The 20424-nt window shown below is 51.3% G+C and overlaps 1 protein-coding gene across 2 annotated transcripts in view; it reads left to right on the forward strand.

The window, feature by feature from the left end:
* LY86 (lymphocyte antigen 86) overlaps positions 1 to 20128 on the forward strand; it is a 57865-nt gene extending 37737 nt beyond the window's left edge. Inside the window, exons 4-6 of one of the 2 annotated variants that reach the window (XR_012923209.1) lie at positions 16095 to 16147; positions 19265 to 19520; positions 19683 to 19772. Coding sequence is in view for 1 of the 2 variants with exons in the window: in XM_012737726.3 (XP_012593180.1) it covers positions 16095 to 16147; positions 19683 to 19766 (137 nt within the window). In the remaining variant the exon portion in view is untranslated. Of the gene's footprint in view, positions 1 to 16094; positions 16148 to 19264; positions 19521 to 19682 lie in introns of both variants that reach the window. The other variant, XM_012737726.3, reaches the window with a different exon arrangement.
* Positions 20129 to 20424: the final 296 nt, after the last annotated feature.

A 20424-nucleotide genomic window follows, 5' to 3' on the forward strand; every position in this document is an offset into this window, starting at 1 on the left:
TCTCAATTTCAAATATTTAGTATGAAAAAAAGAATGTAAAATATCTCCATCATTGTTATATTGGTTGTATGTTGAAATTATAATATTTGGAATACATTGAGTTAAATAGAATTTACCATTAATGCATTATTTATTAATTATATATCAATAATAAGACATTACTAACATATTATTAAAATTAATTTCACCTCTTAGAATGTGGCTTCTAGGAAACATAAAATTATACATGCAACTCTCTTTATATTTCTTGCTGGACAGTGCTGCATCATAATCTCCCTCGGTAATATTGAAGATCCCAATACCCAGGCATACCCTGGACCAATTAAATCAGAATCTCCGGGAGTCAGAACCAAGCCAGGTGGTCCAACATTCAGCTGAGGTCAAGGAGCACCACCTTAGCCCTGGGCAGGCTACACAGTAGCAACTGGCATTGTCGTATCACGCCATGAGCACCAGGCACCTTTCCAAGAATGTTGTGTTTATTAACTCATTTACAGCTTGTCTCAGCCTTATGAAGTATAGAAACTACTGTTATTAGCCTCTATAATATCGTGATTTACAGTAGGAAACATATATTTGGTCTCTGTCCCTGGGTTCCTGGCAGCTCCTAAAACCCTTGTAATTTCTATCTTGTGTTCTAATATTTGGTCTACTTGCAACTAATGTTTGAAATAAGGGGGAAGAGCAGTCTTGGGGGCTGAGCCCCTAACTGTGTGGTCTGTGTTAAGTCCAGTGAGTATTAGAACTGAACTGAAGTGTAGGACACCCAGCTGGTATTGGAGAATTGGTGAATATGAGGATAAAATCCCACACATTTTGATGACCAGAAATGCTCTGTGTGGAGAATATAGCAGGAGGAAATACTTTGTTTTTCCTACAAGTAGCCTCATTTTAACAGGTGGGGAAATGGAGCCCCAGAGAGGTTGGGTAACTCACCCAAGGTCACACGCCAGCAGGTGGTTTCTGTCCAGCTCTGAACCTCTCAGCTATTCGTCTTCTGTAAACAAAGAAAAGATCCAGGAGAGGAGAAGGGAACTCATTCCAGCCCTCCGCTGGGAGTAGAAAAAGGATTTAAAGGACATACCAAAGTACCGGGCTCAGATGATCGCCTTTGGGCAGCACCAGCCACTGTCCTGAGGCCGTGGTTCTCAAAGTGCGTTCCTCAGACCAGCAACATCAGCACCATCTAGCAACCTTTAGAAATGGCGAATTCTTGGTTCCCACTCAGACTTACTGAATCAGAAACTGGGCCTGGGGCTTGGCACATCTGTATTTTAAAAGCCCTGTGGGCCACAGGTTGGCAAACTCTTTCTGGAAAGGACAAGGCAGCACATATTTCAGGCTTTCCAGGCCACACTCGGTCTCTTTGTCGATTGCTCCACTCTGCGCTGGCAGTGTGAAAGTCACCATAGACAACGTGCAAAGGGGTGATCATGGCTGTGTCCCAGTAAGACTGGATTTATGGACACTGAAATTTAAATTTCATATAATTTTTATATGTGATGAAATATTATTCTTCTTTTGATTTTTTCCTGCCATTTAAAAACATAAAAACAAAAATCACTCTCAGCTTGAGGCTTCTCAAAACCAGGCCTTGGGCAGGATCCGGCCCACCGGCCGTGGCTGGCCTCGCCCCTGCTCTGTGCTTCTGTCGCAGATAGAGGCCAGAAGCCGCTAGGAGGAGGCGAGCCGGGGGCTGTGGCTGAACCCGGGAGCACACTGCGCCCGCTCTCACTGAGACCGGCCTGAGGAGCAGCATCAGTGGGATCCCGAACGCTGCGGAAAACGCGGCGCCTTTGCTTTAACTCGGCTTCGTAAGGCCAGTGCCAACAAGTTAGGTGTGAGGCACGGGGCACTTCGCAGGGAAACTGGTAAGAGCGGTGGGGCAGCAAGAAAGCCCCTCGCGAGAAAGCCAGGGAGCGGGCCCATGGCCTCCCTCCATCCCCACAGCTGCATGGACGGGCTGGGGACAGGAGCCCTTCTTTCCTGGGGAGCCATTTAATTTCTCTGGTTCTCAGTTACTTCATCTATTAAATGGGAGTAGCCATAATTCCTTGCTGGATAACAGTGGAGACTGAGTAGGAAAAGATGAGCCGTGCGGCCGGCACATTAGAAATCACGGCAGCGAACCTCTCCGGCTTCCTCTCCCACCTGAGGGACCGTGAGGCAGGGCTGGGACCGCTTGAGCAACTTTATAAACTGGGTGCTTTATAAACCTGGGTGCGTCTCTCTCAGAAACAAGTCGGAGGTGAGGATTCCGACTCAAACCGGCTCTTCTAGAAGCCAGGGAGGCCACCAACCTATCCCTCTCTGCCAGGCTGCTCCAGACCCAGGATTTCCTGAGCACAACTGAGCAAGGCTTTTGTGGCTGTGCTTTTCTGTAATGTTCTGTTGTTTTACATGGACCAGGTCAACATCTAAAATTCTTATTTTATGGCCCTGCCTTGACTTTTTCCCGGAATGTGTGACCGTGGGAATATCCACTTGCTTCAAGGGAACCTGACATCTATCCACCAAGGTGGTCTGTCCCCAAGGTCCCCAAAAGATACCCTACAACCGTATGACCCCAGGACTTCTCCCAAAGCCTGTTTTGTCAGCGCTAACCAGCACCACAGATGAGACTCCCGCGGCCCTGTCTGGCTTGGAATCGAGTCAAGTTCACCCCAGTCCCGTTCGGTCTCTGACTTATCAAGAGTTAAACGCATCTTGATATCCATTCTCAGCGAGGTCTGTCTCTTCAGTGAGTTTCCTGGAAAGCCCATGTCAGGAGGGTGAGAGTGAAACAAGAAGTTGGATAGAGCCAAAATTTGATTGTAGGACTTACAGTGGAACATAAAACTTGAGTGTCAACCTGGGAAGTAAGAACATGACATGCTCCCCTCAAATAAAAATGGGGAGAAGTTATTAAAGGGACAGGTGGCTCACATTTTGGCTGCCTAGAATATTCTGTGTAGGGTCATGGAAAAGAGAGATTCTCAACTGGAAATGAGCCTAGAGATTTGAGTAAAGACAGATCAAAGCCATAAAGCAGATAGAACAAACACATGATTTTCACTCTTGGTAGCATAAGGCACATCAGCTGTCAAACCTGGTCTGGCCAAGCCCCTGTGAGTTCTGACCAGGGTTGGCCAACCCAGGCAAAGTGGTGTTGGTTTTATATCACTAAGTGAGTAACTGACTTTCAAAAATAAGTGTTGATTGCTTCATGGATTGACTTGTGGATATCAATTATAACCAACGTATTGCCAAAATCAACTGAGATTGAAGTAAAGGCTTAGGGGAGTTAAACAATTGAATTATGTGTGTGTGCGTGCATGTGTATACACACTGGGTATTTATTATCATAAACTAGGGGATCTGTAGGTCAGGGCTCTTCTTTGAAACTTTGGCAGCTGTGATTGAATGGTGCAACATGATGAAAAGCTGAGAGGACTTAATGATGCAAATTCATGTCAGAATCCCAGAGAGGTGCAGAGGGCAGCGGGGCCCACAAGAACTACTGACTCAGACTCATGGTGCATCCATCCCTGCATGAGCCACTTTTCTGAACCAGCAAAATCGAGTATGAAATACACACAGTAGGATATAGACATACCTCACTTCATAAAATGTGTAAGCAACAGAAAAAAAGATAGGTTTGGACTTGATTTTAAATGCATTAATTTTTAAAGCTAGTAATTAAAAGAAATATTATAAAGATACCTTTTTCAAGCTGAAGAATCCTTTGATCAAGAAAATAACTGGTCCCTAGTTTATCTTTTGTGTAAATTTCAACTTTCCTATTCTAAGTGTTTGTCCAAAGTGGGTGATACATCAAAATTAGATGAATTTTGATAAACAACAGAGTAGATCCTTTGAGAACTATATTTAAAATCTGGCGGAATAGTGCCCATAAGACAGATATCCCTGACTGAGGAAGTCTAGGAATATTCACTGATTTTGTATACACAAAGAAGTCAAAGGTGTGACCACAGCAGGTGCTCATGGCTACCTGCCTTCCTTTCCTTTTCATTATCCAGGGTGTTTCCTTTCTGGTCCTGGTTCATGGGGGACACCTTACCTGATGATCCCCTAGCATTGTTAGTTGCAGAGCCTTCTCAATCTCACTGTGTCTATTCAAAATTCAGTCTTAGAGGCTCTATGTAGATTGTCAATTCAGGTTCCACCAGCTAGATTTCTATTGCCCCCTCTATCTCTGTTTCAATGTGTCCTTTCGATAGGTATAGGGAGGGAATTTAGGAGGAGCAATGGGAATGCAATCTGTTTACTGTCTACATTTAGAAAAATTCCCATAAATGCTTTCTACAAAATACCTTCTACCTTGCATGGCCGTAGTGGAAGACAGGGCAAAACCACCTTCTAGGCGGGTGTGATCTTGAAGAGCATTAATCTACGCCGACTACCTGACAGCCTCTATAAAGCATGCCCCAAGCCATGTCAGCCTCGTGACTCGGTTGCTTCACGTTCACTACACGCACATTAACAAATGCAAGCCTTAGGAATTCGGGCATTGACCTTGGCTACAACAGAAGGAGAATAAGCAGCTTAACTGAAGACACAGTTTGAAAATACAGTAGTCTCCCTCCATCTGCAGAGGATATATTCCAAGACCCTGAGTGGAGGTCTAAAATCACGGATAGTACTGAACCCTATAATACTACATTTTTCCGTATGCATACATACCTAAAGTTAAATTTAAATTAAGCACACTAAGAGATTAACAACAATAATCAACAATAAAATAGAACAATTACAACAATATTCTGTAACAAAAATTATGTGTGTGCTTGCACTGTCTCTCTCTCTCTCTCTCTCTCTCTCTCTCTCTCTCTCTCTTTGTCCCTCTCTCTGTCTGTCTCTCTCTCTCTCTCTTACAATACTGTGACATTTGTGGACCCTGGTTGACTGCTGATAACTGAAACCGTGTAAAGTGAAGCCATGAAGTAAGACGGGATTACTGTTTGTCTTTCCTGGGGCATTGCCTCTCTCTGTTCTACCTTTGACTTCTGAGGCCATTTAGACGGCCTGCTTCAGTAAGCTGCTTTGCAAGCTGCAGGTGTTCTGTCCCCGCACTTCATTCTCAGCCTCTCCCAGGCCCAGCTCTGGTCCCATCCTTCAAGCACTGCCGATAGCCCCAGTGACAAAGTGGCTTCGATGGGAACTTGTGCATCTTGGCTCCTCTTCCCGTGGATGAATCCAGAGACCTGTGGAGGGAGTGATGATTCTCTGTCTCCTGGGAAATTGCACAATTTCTCCTGCCATCATTATCCCCACTGTCATTTTGTAGCTGCAGGCAGCATGCTACGAAAACCAATATCACTGGAACAATTTCCTGCCCCCTGCCTCGTCACACTGCAGTGCTGCTGTTGGAGAGCTGGGGGCCCAGCCCAGTCCAGTGGTTTTCGACCTTGAGTGTGCATCACATCACCTGGAGCGTGTGCTCAACCACTGAGGGCCAGAGTCCCCTCTGGGGTTTCCAGTTCAGCACATCTGGAGAGAAGCCTGAGAATTTGCATCTCTGACAAGTTGCCAGGTGAGGTTGATCACTCTGGTCCAGGGACCACACTTGGACAACCACTAGCCTGGTGGATAAGCATGGGTTTGAAGTCAGACCCACAGACCTACATAGGGCTGAAGCTTTACTATCACTTATCACTTACAGGACCTTGAGCAAGTTAACCTCTCTGAGCCTCAGTTTTCTCATCTGCACAATAAGGAAAACATAAGTGACCTTATAGGATTGTCATAAGGATAAAATGGGATAATATACATAAAGCCCTTAGCATGGTGTTGGGCACACAGCAAGCACTCGATAAGTGATCAACGGCAGCTACTTCATGCAGCTGATGGTGGATTTCTCACAAGGACTCTGAGCTTCTCGAGCCATCATCGATCTCAGAGTGGAGGTCTGCATTTTAACAAGGCACCTGGAAGGCAGCGGAGGCTTTGAGGCTTGGAAGTCTAAGACCTTTTCCTCAGGAGCAGCAGGGAGATGCCTTTGGTCCAGTCGTGCGTATTCTCTGGCAGTTGACAATGCAGGTCTCCCTGCCCCTGCCCCCTAGGGAGACAGTGCCATTTACATTTCTCATGGAATTGGAAATCTGAAGCACTATCATGTGGCCTGCAGCCCTTTCTTGTTTTCATGTTTTATTCTTTGTCTGCAGACTTCAAGCAGCCGCGGATTTCCTGCTTGTGATTACTGGGCAGCCGCTGCTGCTGCAAATCCAGGCAGAATCAACAAAAACAATGGTTTACTTACTGCATTAGCAGAAAACTTGTGGACTTCAAAAGACAGAACTAGACACAATGGTCACCCCAGGGAGGGTCCCAGCGATGACGCAGCCAAAGAGCCCTCCTGACTGCTGAGCAAAATGCGAGGGAACACATTGGCTATAAGGAATCTTGCAGCTCTGGGTACTTCCCCTTCATCCTCAAATTCAAGCGTGTTTTTAAAGGAGCCAATAACATGTTGAAACTGTCCTTTGACATCACTCACTCAATTCTTCCTGTGAGTTGGCCCCAGCATATTAAGACTAAGGTTGACCTAGGAAAGAAGCAATTTTAATTTTCTAAGACAATATAAGCATCTTTACAAACCCTTGGCCTGTTATGGAATTTCCCAAATCCAGCTCCGTGACACACACTTTCATGTAATAATCATTTTTTCCTTCTTTTTAGTATTTTAATTTTATCCTTTAATTGACAAATAATAATTGTATATATTCATGGGATATAAACATCACATAGTGATGTTTCTATATATATATATATAATGTATAGTGATCAGATCAGAGTAATTAGCATATCCATCATCCCAAACATTTGTCATTTCTTCGTGTTGGGACTAAGACTTTTCTGAGCAAACTGGGAATGACTGCAATTACTGAACTCCCCTGCTTCGGCAATTTACTTTCAGGCAGTCAGCCATTCGTATTGCACAGTGTCGCTGAGGTTTGGTTGATCCGCGTTGGGCCCGGTCGGGCTTGGTTCCACGCTGGGGTCTACATCCAGGTCAGCTCCACGTGGCTTTCACTCTTCTTGGACCAGCAGGTCCCCCAAGCACGTTCTCGTGTCACAGCTGCTAACATTCCACCCTAAGAGAAGGGAGAAATCTGCAGTAGGTATATTTTCTTCCCTGACTTCGTCATCCTTCAGAGGTAGGAAGAGTAGTTTTGTAGTCAGGAGACCGGGCAGGCTCAGCGGGGCTCTCTGCGCTGGGTAGCACAAGGCTAACACTGAGATGTTGGTTGGGGTGGGCTCGGGGAAGACGCCGCTCCCAAGCTCATGGAGGTTGTTGGGAAACTTCAGTTCCGCGCAGCTGAGACTGAGGTTGCTGCTCCTTGTGGGGCTGCCAGCTGGGCTCCCGCAGCTCCCAGAGGCTGCTCTCTGGTCCTTACGCATGACCCCTCCATCTCCAAGCTAGGAAGGCTGCAGCAAGACCTCATCATGCTACAATCATTTAAGATGCTACTTAGGAAGGCAGACTCTTGGTGCCCCCATGCCACTCAACCCCATCCCAGGGTCGCTGGTATTTGCATTTTAACAAATTGGACGTCCTGAGAGCTCCAATGTGCGTGGACGCTGGTGCCCCCAGTCTGAACGGCGCGGCCTTCTGTGATGTCCGTTTCGTGCTGCGGTCTCGCACCTGTTTACGAGGGCGCCCCGGCTTTCTGCAGGTCCAGCCCATTTCTCCTCTTTCCTCCCATCGCCATCTTCCTCATTTCCATTTCTGAGAATCCAAGCAGCCCACCAATTTTGAGTGTTATATTAAGTGATTGTCCACAGAAATCCAAGAAGAGGTCGGGGCGAAGAGACTAAAATTCCCTCAGAGGGAACCCGGGCAGGAAGACAAACAGGCCGTGTGGAGGAACGAGGTTGAAAACAAGTCATTTCCCCTTCTGGGCCCCTCCTCATCAGTGACACGATGGCACCGTCCAGACAGCAGCCTCTGGCCCTGCGGCCACCGAGCCCAGGGGCACGGCTGGTCCGAAGTGAGACGCGTTCTCCATGGAACACACTGGATTTTGAAGACTTTGTGCCAAAAAAATAAAGTGTGAAGAAAAAGAATGTAAATATCTCATTAATAATTTTTATAATGCTTTCATGATGAACTGGCAGTATTTTTAATAACAAGGTAAAGCAGAGTGTATTATTAAATTAATTTATCTTGTTTCCTTCCCCTTTTTTGGAATGTGGCTGCTAGAAAATTTAAACTGCATACACGGCTCACATTGTATTTCCATTAGTCAGTGTTAATCTAGAATTATACTGCCCAATATGGGATCTGCACGCCACAGGTGGCTATTTTCGGCATTTACATTTAAGTTAAATTAAAAATTCGGTTCACCAATTGCACCAGCCACATTTTGAGTTCCTAATAGTCACGTGTGCCTGGCAGCTACCGTATTTGATGGTGCGGATATAAACAATCCCATCTCTACAAAAAGATCTGTTGGACAGATCTGACTTAGTAGTTTCTATACTACTCTAAATTTTTATTTAAAGTCTGTCCGAACTCTCATTTGTGTGCGTTTATGTTAAAAATTCCACTCTCTGGCCCAGCCCTAAGCCCAAGTACTTTCTCTGCTGCTCAAATCCCGGATCGCGTCTGTGCCGTGGCTCTGAAGGGCCCGTGGTGGGGAGCGCGGACACAGACAAGCCGCCCTCTCGGCCCTTCTCGGCGACCACGACCCCTCCTCTTTTAATCCAAGGCCACAGTGCTGGTGTCCTATGGCTGCAACGACACATCACCCCAAACTGAGCAATTCACAGCAACACTGGTTTATTTTCTAACAGTCGGGATGTCAGAAATCTACAACCAAGTGTCCCCAGGGCTGTGGTCCTTCTGGAGGCTCAGGAGACTGTCCGTGTCCTCTTTTTTCCAGTGTCTGGAGGCCGCTGGCGTCCCTCGGCCAGTGGCCACGTCACTCCACTCTTCACATGGCCTTCGTCTTCTGCCTTCCGCCTCCCTCTTATGAGACTGCTCGTAGCTGCACTGAGCCCACCCCATTAATCAGGATGATCTCTCCAGCTCAAAATCCTTAATTTAACCACATGTGTGAAGTCCCTGTTGCTGTGTGGGGGCCGTGACATAGTCACCATTTCTGAGCATTATCGTGTGGACATCAGAGATTTCTAGGGCCACCACGAGCTCACACATGGCCTTGGCACACATTAGAGAGAGGGCACCTTCTGCCAGGAAGTGCTCTTAGTTTGGGGCCCCGTTCAAGCAGAGCTGGGATCAAGGACTTGGGGGTAAATAGTGCACTGGGAGGGGTGCCAGGAAGCAGGGTGACGGGGGAGAGCCACTAGGTGATAAGGCATGAGGGGCTGTCTACCAGTGTGGGGAGCTAGGGCTCCCTCCACTGTGACCCTGGGCACCGGCAGCATGTGCCTCAGAGTTGTCCTCAAGGTCAGGAGGCTGGGGCATTGCTCCACAGATTCCTGTCCCTCTCGGTTGACAGCTTCAACCAGGGGCTGGTGTCTCTGCACTGCCCAGGTGCCCTGCATGGAACTGAAGCAGGAAAGGGTGTCAGGTGACAGACTCTCGACAGGGGGTAGCCAATGCCCACCATGGCTGCGGGGATTTGGCCAGGGCCGAGGGGTTGTGGCACCAGACACCAACTGCATCTGCCAGGGGGACCCAGCCCGGCGGGGGTGGGTTTCCGCTCCCACTCGCCCCCCACCAGGCTCCCTCTGAGCAGCTGCACAGGGCTCCGCGGGACCGAGACCCCTTCTGAACCCGAGCAGCTGGGCCCGCGGCGCTGAGGGTCCGGGCTCCCCCCTCAAGGAGAGACGTGAAGACCTCAGAGGCTCTAGCTCTAGATAACAGGCGAATGGCCTGGGAGCTTGAGGAGCTGCCTAGTAGGACACACGGAAATATAATAATAAAAAAAAAACCCTATGAGGCCTGGGCTGGGGCTGGGGCTTACCTACCCATGCTGCCTGGAATCTATGAAAACCTTGATGCGACCTCTCGCTTTGGGGGCCCCCAGGGATCTATCTGTGGCCACAGCCACCCTGAAGGCAGTGGACACCTTTGTCAGTCCCACGCCGAGGCAAGTGCATTATCACCCTACATACCTTAAGTGCCCTAACCAACAAGCTCCTCGTATGAGAACAGGAAACACCACACCGGGGCCAGAGGCTGAAGAAGCAGAGCTGCAGGTCAGAGCAGCCCTGGGCCTTCACCACCTTCCAGATTTGCACCTCTCAAGGGTACCCAGAGTCGGGGGTGGGGGGAGCACTGTGTTTAGAGCTCACTGACATGAAGCAAGGCTCCCTCCCGGCCCTTCCAGAGATGATGCTCTTGGTTGACCAGGAAGGCCCTCCCGCCTCCCTCTTCTCCTTGGTCCTCCTGCGCCACCGGCCTTCCCACCCTCACCCACTGTGCTCCTCCCCTGCAGGGCAGAGTGACAGCTGTGTCTTCCCAGGTCCACACTGCCTGCCTGCGTGCTGTGTCTCTAGCACATCCCGATTTCCTTTCCTGGGTGTGTGTACCCAGCAGTGTGATGGCTGGGTCCGATGGTCGTTCTAGTTTTAACTCTTTGAGGAACCTCCGTACTGTTCTCCACATGACTGTGCCGATTCGCCTCCCCACCCGCAGTGTGCCAGGTCCCCTCTCCTCACACCAGGGGTCCTCAAACTTTTTAAACAGGGGCCAGTTCACTGTCCCTCAGACCGTTGGAGGGCCGGACTATAGTTTAAAAAAAAACTATGAACAAATTCCTATGCACACTGTACATATGTTATTTTGAAGTAAAAACACAAATGGGCAAAAAACACCCGCATGTGGCCTGCAGGCCATAGTTTGAGGACGCCTGGCTCACACAACGATCCACAGCAGCCAAGACGTGAAAACAACACTGACAGATGAATGGGGAAAGAATGTGGCGTATACACACAACGGAACAGGATCCGGCCTTGGAAAGGAAGAAAGTCCTGCCACGTGTGACGCCAGGGAGAACCTGGAGGACTCGGTGCTACGTAAAACGAGGCCGACAAGCACTGCATGGTCTCGCTCACATGTGGAATCTAAAAACTAAACACTAAAGAAGTTGAACTCATAGTAAGAGAGAGCAGATCAGTGGTTACCCGAGCCTGGAGGGCGGGGAAAGGGAGATGTTGGTGAAAAGATAAGTGAGTTCTGCAGACCCGCGTGCAGCCTGGTGGCCAGTTGGTAATCATGCCACTGTATTGTGTGCTGGACGTTTGCAGAGAGAACACACCTCAGCTCTCACCACACACACACACACACACACACACACACACACACACACGCGCACGCACACGGCAACTAGTTGAGACGATGGACAGGTCAGCCTTAAATATATAGGACTTTTATTTGCCAGTCATTCCTCAACATAACTGGAGAAAAAAATAACCACTGCCTCCTCCGCTCCACCCCACTGGCCCAGCAGGCAGGAGAGGGCTCAAAATGCTGAGTAAATAAATGAATAACCTTTAAAGAAAAAGTCTTTGTTCTAGATATAGCAGTCGGCCTGGTCATCACAAATTGTGACTCTAAGCATTTTTACACTGTCAAGCACCCTAATAATGCTTAACTTTTGATGCCATTTTTATAATACATCTGAAAGAAAGGGAGGATTCCGCCAAGGTCCCAGCGAGGTCTGGCAACAGACTGTGCCCACAAGGCTCTTCCACGCCAGCACCGCCGGCTTCCCGACAACAGAGGGATGCAGGGCAGGGCGCCCAGGTCAGTGCCCTCCAGCCCCTTGGGACTTTTTATTTCCACAATTTAAATACCAGTTCCTCTCTAAAATGACACTAAGTGACAGTCATCCAAAGATTTGGGTCAAACCCCCCCCCCATATTCAGAAATGACTTCATGTGTTCCGAACCAGGGAGGCGAATTTTTCAATCCACTGCACATTAAAAATTGATAAAGATTTCAAACGAAGGGAAGGAAGAAATGGGCGCAAACACACTGGGGCCCTTTTTATAGCACTGGGGGTGGGAATGTTCATTAAAGGAAGCTCAGCGTCGGAGAGGATCTGAGAAAGGAAGGAGCGAGAATTTAATTTTAGGTGTTGTTTCATCAGGTTAAAAAAAAAAAAAGACAGTTTCATGAGTTCCTTGCAGCTATTCTCAGGAACTTCTCGAGCCCCCCAAAAGCTCCAGTTGAAACTGTAAAGTGTAAGAGACCAATTTAATGAAAATCTCTCACCCCAGTAAAGACCCTGTTAATAGTGAAGAGCACAAGTTAGCAAATCTCAGGACATTAAGTGAGCACACCAAAATGTTCGATATCATTCCAGCGCTCTTCCAAGCACCATATTCATCCATTATTTTAGAACAGAAGTTCAGGACTTAGCAGCTGTGCACAAAGAGGTTCCCAAACCTAGTCTCCCTGTGTCCTCAGCATCCCAGTAACAGTCGTGCCATTAGTCTTCATCACATCGGGGTGGGTGAATATTAATACAACTGATAACTATTGTGTCTGCCCTTCCTGGGGATCCCATTCTGCTCAGTGCCTTCGCAGACAAGCTCTCCAGTCCTCCTAGCGCCCTGCGGGGAGGCGGTCCTCTTGCTACTTGGCAAGCGCGGAAGCTGAGTGGCAGGACGGCTAAGCCGTGCTAGTGAGTGGGAAAGGGGCCCTCGAACCCACGCCTTCTTTCCCCAGGTCAAGTCCTTTGCACTCTGCCACCAGAGAGCAATCTGTAATAGCATAAAGCGGGTATAAAACATGCCCAAGGGAACCCAGCCAGACCAGACGGGCTGGCACTCCCGGCCCTCATTCCTGGACTCTGCCCCTGAGCCACACTGTGCCCAAAGCCTGACTCGGGCAAGAGAGCCCTTCACAGGCTCATGCCCGCAGCAGTCACAGCCTTGGGTTGCGGGCGGCAGAAACCCGCTCCAGTCAACCAAAGCAAAGAGAACTTCTAGAAGGGCCATGGAGGAGTCTCAGGTTCAGGGATAAGCTGCAACGCCAGGCAGAAAGTGGGCAGCCCTAGAGACTGGTGAGCTGAAATGAAGCCACTTCTTGCCGGAACAGCCGGGGTTTCTTTGTGCCTCTGCTCTGGTTGTGCTGGCTTGGGTCAGAGAGCACCCACAGGGGAAAAGGTAGTTTCCTGAGAAGAAATCTCGCGCCGGTGGACGGGCCTGCGATTGCACTGCTCCGAGGGCACTGTCGCACAGACTGACGTGCACGGTGCCTCGGGCTGTGCAGGGCGCGGGCACTGCGCACCAGGGCGGGCAGCCCTCTGCACTCGGTGCTCACCAGGTACCGCGCCTACGCGCACCGCGCAGAGGGCTGGGCAGGAGAAGGAGCTAAGATCCAGGCCCAGATAGTCCGGCCCCAGGTCTGTGCTCTCAGCCTCGGTGCTTGTCACACGCTAAGGTCACAGTGCTGGGGAATCGCAGAGCCGAGGTGTCATTCTTCTTGCTGACTTCGGTGTGGACACGGATGGCCCGCCTTCCTCACCTCCTTACCTCCGACAACCTCTTCCATCGTGTCACCTCAACTGCCACCTCCTGTGTCAATCCTGGATGTTGCCACGGCCTGTGAAATTGCACCATTTCTGAAGTCTCAACTGCAAGCCTCTGCCCCCCCCGCCCCCCGGCTTCCTCGTGTTCTTCCAGCTCACTGATTCCAGGACCTCGGCTGCAATGACGAACTCTGTTCGATGACTGTACCACTCCTTGAACTATTATCCACCCCTCCCGCCTCCACCTGCATCCGTAACCCCTGAGCCGTGGCCTCGTGTTGCTATGCGCTCTCCCTGTGTCTGTCCTGACAGCTTGGCCTTTCTCTCCTGACCCTTCTCAACTAGCAAAACTCCAACCCAGTTATCGACCTTCTGTGTCCCTGCGTCACACCTGCTGAATGTTGCTGAGAAAATCTGCATCTGGGCTGGTTGAAGCATCTTTACATTTATGGCTACAACCCTCAAAGAAAGCACTTGACACTGCCTAGAAATCCTTCTGTGTTTCTCAAGTGAATTTCCTCCCCACTGTCCATGGTGAACATTGTGTACCTTCCTTCGCTACTCCACGCAGCACAAGCCCTCACCGTCCACACCCCTTATCTGTCCGTGATCTCCACTGGAAAACCAAAGTCATCCGGCAGGGCCTGCTGCCAACCCACAAATCTGCCTGCTTCAGCGCGCTCTGCTTTTTCCTCTCCTACACCAGTGTGAGTAATTTCTGTGCTCCTCTCAAAGGCAAAGGCCTTCCTTCCCCCCTTCCTAAACTCTTCATGCCTTCAGCTATTCCCTCTTCCGCACTTTCAGTGTCTCCCCTACGAGACCATCCCTTGGGACGAAGCGTGTGGGCAGTGTCTGTCCCCTGAGCAGTCGCAAACCACCTGACACCACGCCCTCCTCCGGTTACCGCTCGTGTGTTCTGCTCCCTCTACGGCAAAATTCTCTCGCTCCCCGCCTCCGAGTCACTCCCCAGCCCAGCCCATCCGGACACCTGTCCTTGCCTCTCCCAGCTCTCGTCAGGGTCACCCCGTGGCCTCATGCTGCCCAATCCACTGCGCATCTCTGTCCTCGTCTTCGCAAACTCTCAGCCGTGGCAACAACACAGCCGCTCGTGCCGTCCTTTGTGGAAAACACTCATCTCCTGCTTCGTTGGTCCCACTGTCTGGGTACCCTCCATTATACCACATTCCTTCTTGGCCCCCTTGGCCGGCGTCTCCTCCCCCACCCAACCTCTGAACGCTGCCCGGCCTGGGCAGTGGCTCCGGCCCGCCCTCTCCCCTTCTCCGTCTTTTAATTCCCTCTCAGGGTGGGGGTGGGGTTCCCATCTTGGCCCATGTCTTTATCACCTTCTAATGACTTCTGTTAATGACTCCAATATTCATAAGCCCATCCCTCCTGCCCCCCAAAATTCCAGATTTGTATACCCGATTGCTTACAAGTACCCTGATCAACCATCCCCTGGTAACAGAGCTCTTTAATCGCCACACCCCCCCCCCACACACACACACACGCACACGCACACGCCCTCCCGAGCGAGGCCCACACACCTACCCAGATGCTCAACCCCAGGCCCTCCCTGGCCCTCACTCTGCATGGCCAGCGCGTCTGCTCCTCCCTCTCCAGCGCCGCCCCCACCAACCCATCGCTCACCTCGCGCGAGCCCCCGCCTTGCCTGCCCTCCACTCCCCACACGGCTCCGCGTCTCTGCAAAACACAGCTGTTTCCACTCGACTTTTTAACACCTTTCCCATTGCCTTGGGAATGAAATCCACACTCCTCAAGGTCCTGGAGTGTCTGTCACTCCTCGGGCTTCCCACGCGCTTCTCCATGTGGCCCAGCTTGCCCATCGTGCGTCCGCAGAACCCGTCCCTCTGCCCTTCCAACGGCCGCGCCTCCGCCGCATCAGAGCCTCTGCCCGTACCCTGCCGTCCTGGATGCCTTCTCCCAGCTCTTTCCAGGCGTGGCTCAGTCCGCGTCTTCAGGGCTTGGCTCAAGCGCCACCACCTGAGACCCGCCTCCCCGGCCAGCGCCCCGCAAGACACACAGTCCTGGCATTAGCCGGTATCCATGGGTGCTTCCTAGATGTCGCTGTGTCACTAGTGCTTTACGCTAGTAACTCCCGACTCCTCACAGCACTGTGAAGTGGGCACTGTTACTGTCATTGCCACACACTTCTTGAAAGTCAGGAAACAGCCCAGAGAGATAATGGCTGTCCAGGGTCAAATACCCATCGGGGTGGTCTCAGGATTGAGCCTGTGCGTCCTGGCTTCAGCCTGGCCCTTAACCCCACACCCTCCGCCCTCTCACGTCGCTGCGTGGCTTTGACGGTCTGGATCTTGTCCTGCTTAGTTATTTCTGTGCCGTCAGGCTCCTCACTGGCATATAAGCAACGCGTGGGCAGAGGCTGTTCCTAATCCCTGCATCCCCAGGGGCTGCCACGTGGCGGGTGGCCGGCCAGTGTGCGTTGCGTGAATGCATGAAGGAATGAAAGGTAGGGCTGGATCAGGAAGTGAGAGCATTCCCATGGATGGCTGCTCCCATGCCAGTGCCCACAGTCGGCACACGTCCGAGTGACCGCCGATCGTGCGAGGGAATCGTTTTTGCTTTACGTGATTGAGTGACGGCACCAATGCTTTACACATTTTCCAGAGCAGATCTACTATGCCGGCCCTGTCAACAATCTTGGAGTGGATATTCCCAAGGTAAGGTTGGCTTTCTGTTTTGCTCTGTTGCTCAATGCTCGTATTGAACAGGTCGTTTCTTGACGAAGGAGAAGGCGAGAAGGAGGGGGGGAAGGAGGAGGGAATTGAACAGTTTAAAACTTACCCAAAGGCCATTACTCTGAAAACCTTTCTCGATAACGCTGTTACCTTTTAGTGCCCGCCATTTTGGTATTCAACATTTCCTATGCCACTGCACCTTTGCGGGTGATCTGGATCCAAACCTGCCCCTGAGAGAGCGGCCTGCGTGTCCCCAGCGGGAGTGCCGGCGTCCGTGGGGCCCGTGTGGCCCGCTCGCGCTGCGACTCCTGCGAGGAGGCTGGTCGCTCAGACAGAGGCAGACACGCAAGGCCGGACTCAACGATCCCCCTAGGTACAGCTTTGCACTGTCACTCATGGGCCACCAAGGAAATAGTGCCCCGTCCTCAGCATTTGCAGACAGGGCTCACTGCTAAGAGCAGAACTTCCCTAATTCATTTTTACTCAAAAAATGTAACTTTATGCGTGACTGAATTCAAGCCACTCTGCCATAAACAATAAATTTTCAAGATGCTACTCCCGAAAGAATCTTATGGAACATGAAAAGGATTGCAAAACTGTAATCGTTTTAAATGTTTTTGTTTTCGATCTCATTATTTCAGTTCTCCAAAACCTGCATCTGACTCTGGAAAAGGGTCTCCTCCTCTGTAAAGAATCTGGTTAGCTTAGTTTCACGTCTGGGTCTGTGTCCTCCCTGCCCCCGCCGGGTCCGGCTCAGAGGGCCAGCCCCGCACCCTCGGACCCGACCACGCTGCTCCTGCGCCGTGCGACCGCCCCACTGTGGGGTGCGCCTGCAGCTTCTCTTCAGGCCTCCGCACAATAGGGAAGTTTTGCAAGAAAGGAAAACTCAGTCTCTCTTCAACTCTAGGACATGGGACCTAGATTATTCCAGATAGCTTTTTTTTTCTTTAAATCTTTGCTATTTAAATTCTCTTTCTTTTTCCACTTTCTTTCTGATCCCCAGCTAGAGACTGACTTAAAACTTGCTAACAATTGATTTTCATTTTGCATTATTGGTTGTTTTTTTAAACTAGCTACCCAGAGCAATTATATGAAATAGAGGGGAAAAGAAAGTCTTAAAGTCAAAGAACCCCTTTGAAAGAAAAAAAACTGGCCAGGGGTATGGAACGCTTCATCACATTCACCTAGGACATGTGGGGGAAGTGCAATACCCGAGCTCTTCCACCCCCAGCGGCTCGCGCAGGCCGTGCCAGCGCGAGGACGTCGGTCCCAGGACGGGCTCCTGCACTGGCCGCAGTGCCCAGCGACTTCACTTCCCTAGTGTGGGACAGAGACAGAAACAGAGACAGAGACAGCCTTTTGGTTTCAAAAGCCCTACCCTATAACCCTATGTCCTCTCCTCCAACCAGATCCCCCAGAGACGGGCTCTGGGCTAACGGGGTCTCCGAGTGGCCAAAACCTTTCCCACTCAGAGCTCAGTCCTCAGTGCCTTGGTATCAGCTCCCTTTTAGCTCATCCAACCCGTGGCCCAGACGAAAGCCTGTGTCCTGTACCTGTCTGTGCGCCGCTGTTTTCTGAACCGGGATTTGGAGATCTGGGGGCTCCCAAAGCAACAACTTGTAGATACAACCTGAGCCGTGTGTCGCCAGGGATGCCCCTTCCAAGTCCTGACTTGCCCTCGGTGCCCTCAGTGGTGCAAGAGCGGCCGCGCTCTGTCCTTTATCCCTGCCCGGCCTCCCGGCCTCCCAGCCTCCCAGCGCACAGCCCCGCCTGCCCCCAGACTGGCGCGGCTGCCCGAATGCCCTTCCCCCCACGCCGGCGTCCGTGTATCCACAACTCATAGTCCAGGGCCCTTCCTTCAAATACATCTTCTCTTAGGCTTATAAAGCAATAATGAAAAATTCACTTGATTTTCAATAATCGCGTAGGGCATGGACTTAAATGCACAGAGAGAGTTAAAAGAAAAGGAGGTGAAGATGAGATGAGGAGGATGAGGGTGACACACAATCAGATACAAACTTGAGCCAGTCTTTACTCTTAATTCTCTAACTTTTACGCAGCTTTGATTAAATCCCTAACACTGTTTCTAAAATGTCAGCTGCCCGATATTTGAGCAGTAAGACTGCTGGGAGCCTCTAGAATCACAGACTCACACCGGGCCCGTCCGGAGAGGAGCCCGGCTCTCTCGAGCTCAGCCTCCGTGTCGGGGATCCCCCCTCCTGAGCCTGGGCAAGGTGCTAGGACAGCATTCTCCTCTGACGAAGGCAGCCTCTCGCGCAGCTTCTGTTCTGTGGTCTGACTGCCCCTTCGCTCTGGCTCTGTGCGGATTAAACCCTTTCCTCCTTTGGTGACAGGCAGTCCCAGGTGTGCACGGGTCTCCTGCGCCCCCTTCCCTCAGCCCTTCGCCCTGCCTGCCACACTCCGCCGGCCCCAGCCTTTCTTCTCCAGATCAGTGGCCACAACCCTGTCACCACCTCGTGGCCAGCGGGGCGCTGGGGCAGAGAGCGAAACAGGCGTGGCCCCAGCCCTGGGACTCCTCCACCATTGCTCACGCGCCGCTGCGCTCGGCCGGCTCCTCGAAGCTAACCCTAAACGCAGGGAGCCCTCTGGGCAGCGTTGCTGCCAGAAAGGAAAGCTGAGAGTGGCCACGCCTTCTGTGCCAGGGCGCTTGGATGTTGTGCTGCTGCACTGTGTGCCCCTGGGGTCTCCTCTGTCCCAGCAAATGACCCTGCGTCCTCCCCGTCCCGCAGGCTGGGAGCCTTCGAGTCGCCTTTGGCCCAGCTCTTTCTCCCCGCCCACTCGAGATCCTCAGCAGATCCTCTGTGGAATCCACCCCCTTCGCCCCACACTGCCCTCTGCGTCTGTCACCCCTGTCCCTGACCTGCATGACGGCAACTGCCGCCCTCCCCATCTTTCCAGTGGGCCGGAGGGATCCTGCTGACACAGCCATCAGATCAGGCCACTCCTCTGGGGAAAACTCTCAAGACCCAAATCCCTTTCAGAGTGGAAGCTGATGTCCCCAGCATGGCCTGCGAGGCCCCAAGGGCCTGGCCTCCTACATCTTCCTGACCTCACTTCCTCGCCCTCTCTTCCCCCCAGGCCCCTTTGGCCCCCTTGCTGTCCCGCAAACCTGGGGCAGCAGCCACAGCAGCACAGCACACTCGGGGCTCTTCAGGCCTTTGCCTAGAGGTTGTCTTCTGAGCATGGCCTTCCTGCACCTCCCTACGTAAAACTGCAAACCAGAACTCACCTTGTCCCCACCCAAGCTCCTGCCCACCCCTCCGTGCATGAGCATCGGTATCTGACCACCTTCGCTGCCACCTGTAGCGTGAGCTGTCTCTCTCCCAGCGAGACGGTAAGCTCCACAGGGCTCGCTGGGCGGTGCTTAGTCTTGCTCTTCTTTGTCCCCAGTGTCTAGAACAGCGCCCAGCACATAGATGCTCCATAAATAACTGTTAAGTGGTTGATTGTACTGTGGCTCACACTGTGGCTAACACTTTACCTGTGCCACCTGCAGGGAGAATACCAGGTTTTGCTAGAGCTGTATACTGAAAGTCGTGCCACCGTGGCCTGCGCCAATGCCACCATCATTTCCTTCTGACTGTGGCCTGCAGCAAAACCACAGCAAGCTCCTCTCAAGAGAACACCGAGCTCCTCAGACTGAACCTACCGCACAAGAAGAACCAGCTGACGAGAGACAGAGGCCCTGCAAAGAAGTCCCCAACCAGCTCAGCTGCTCATCTTAGCCCCAGGCCCAGACGTCTCCAGACTGCACACATGCAAGGAAGCCCCCAAATTATCTGCTTCCAAGGAGCCTCTTGGTAGTCTCGAAGCCATCTCTAGGGTGGATCATTCTTCTCTAATTCGTTGCCTCACACGAGACTTACCTGCTTTCCAGCTCCGTAGAGCACTTCTTCGTGGTTCCCAAGAATAAAGAAGGCTGGCCCGCCACCGTGCATTGTACTTTGTTCAAAGAATCTTCTCCAATGCTAAAAGTTAAAAAGGCGTTTCCTCCAGATGCAAGTGTTGGGTGCCAGGGCTGCATCAGCAGTTTCAAGAAATTCGGGAAGATGATAGTCTGGCTCTACATTCAGAGCCTGGGAAAATGTGCCCTTGCCTTTCCTGGGCGGGGTGGGCCCCACCCTTGGACCATGGTGGCGGAAAACTTGATGCAACCTCATGAACAGTGACAGCGTAGTCTCACTCATCCAAACACTCCTTTCACCTTCACCCCCAGACCATGACGATACTTGACCTCA

This window comes from Microcebus murinus, chromosome 15 (genome assembly GCF_040939455.1).
Source record: "Microcebus murinus isolate Inina chromosome 15, M.murinus_Inina_mat1.0, whole genome shotgun sequence".
NCBI classification, from domain to species: Eukaryota; Metazoa; Chordata; class Mammalia; order Primates; family Cheirogaleidae; genus Microcebus; species Microcebus murinus.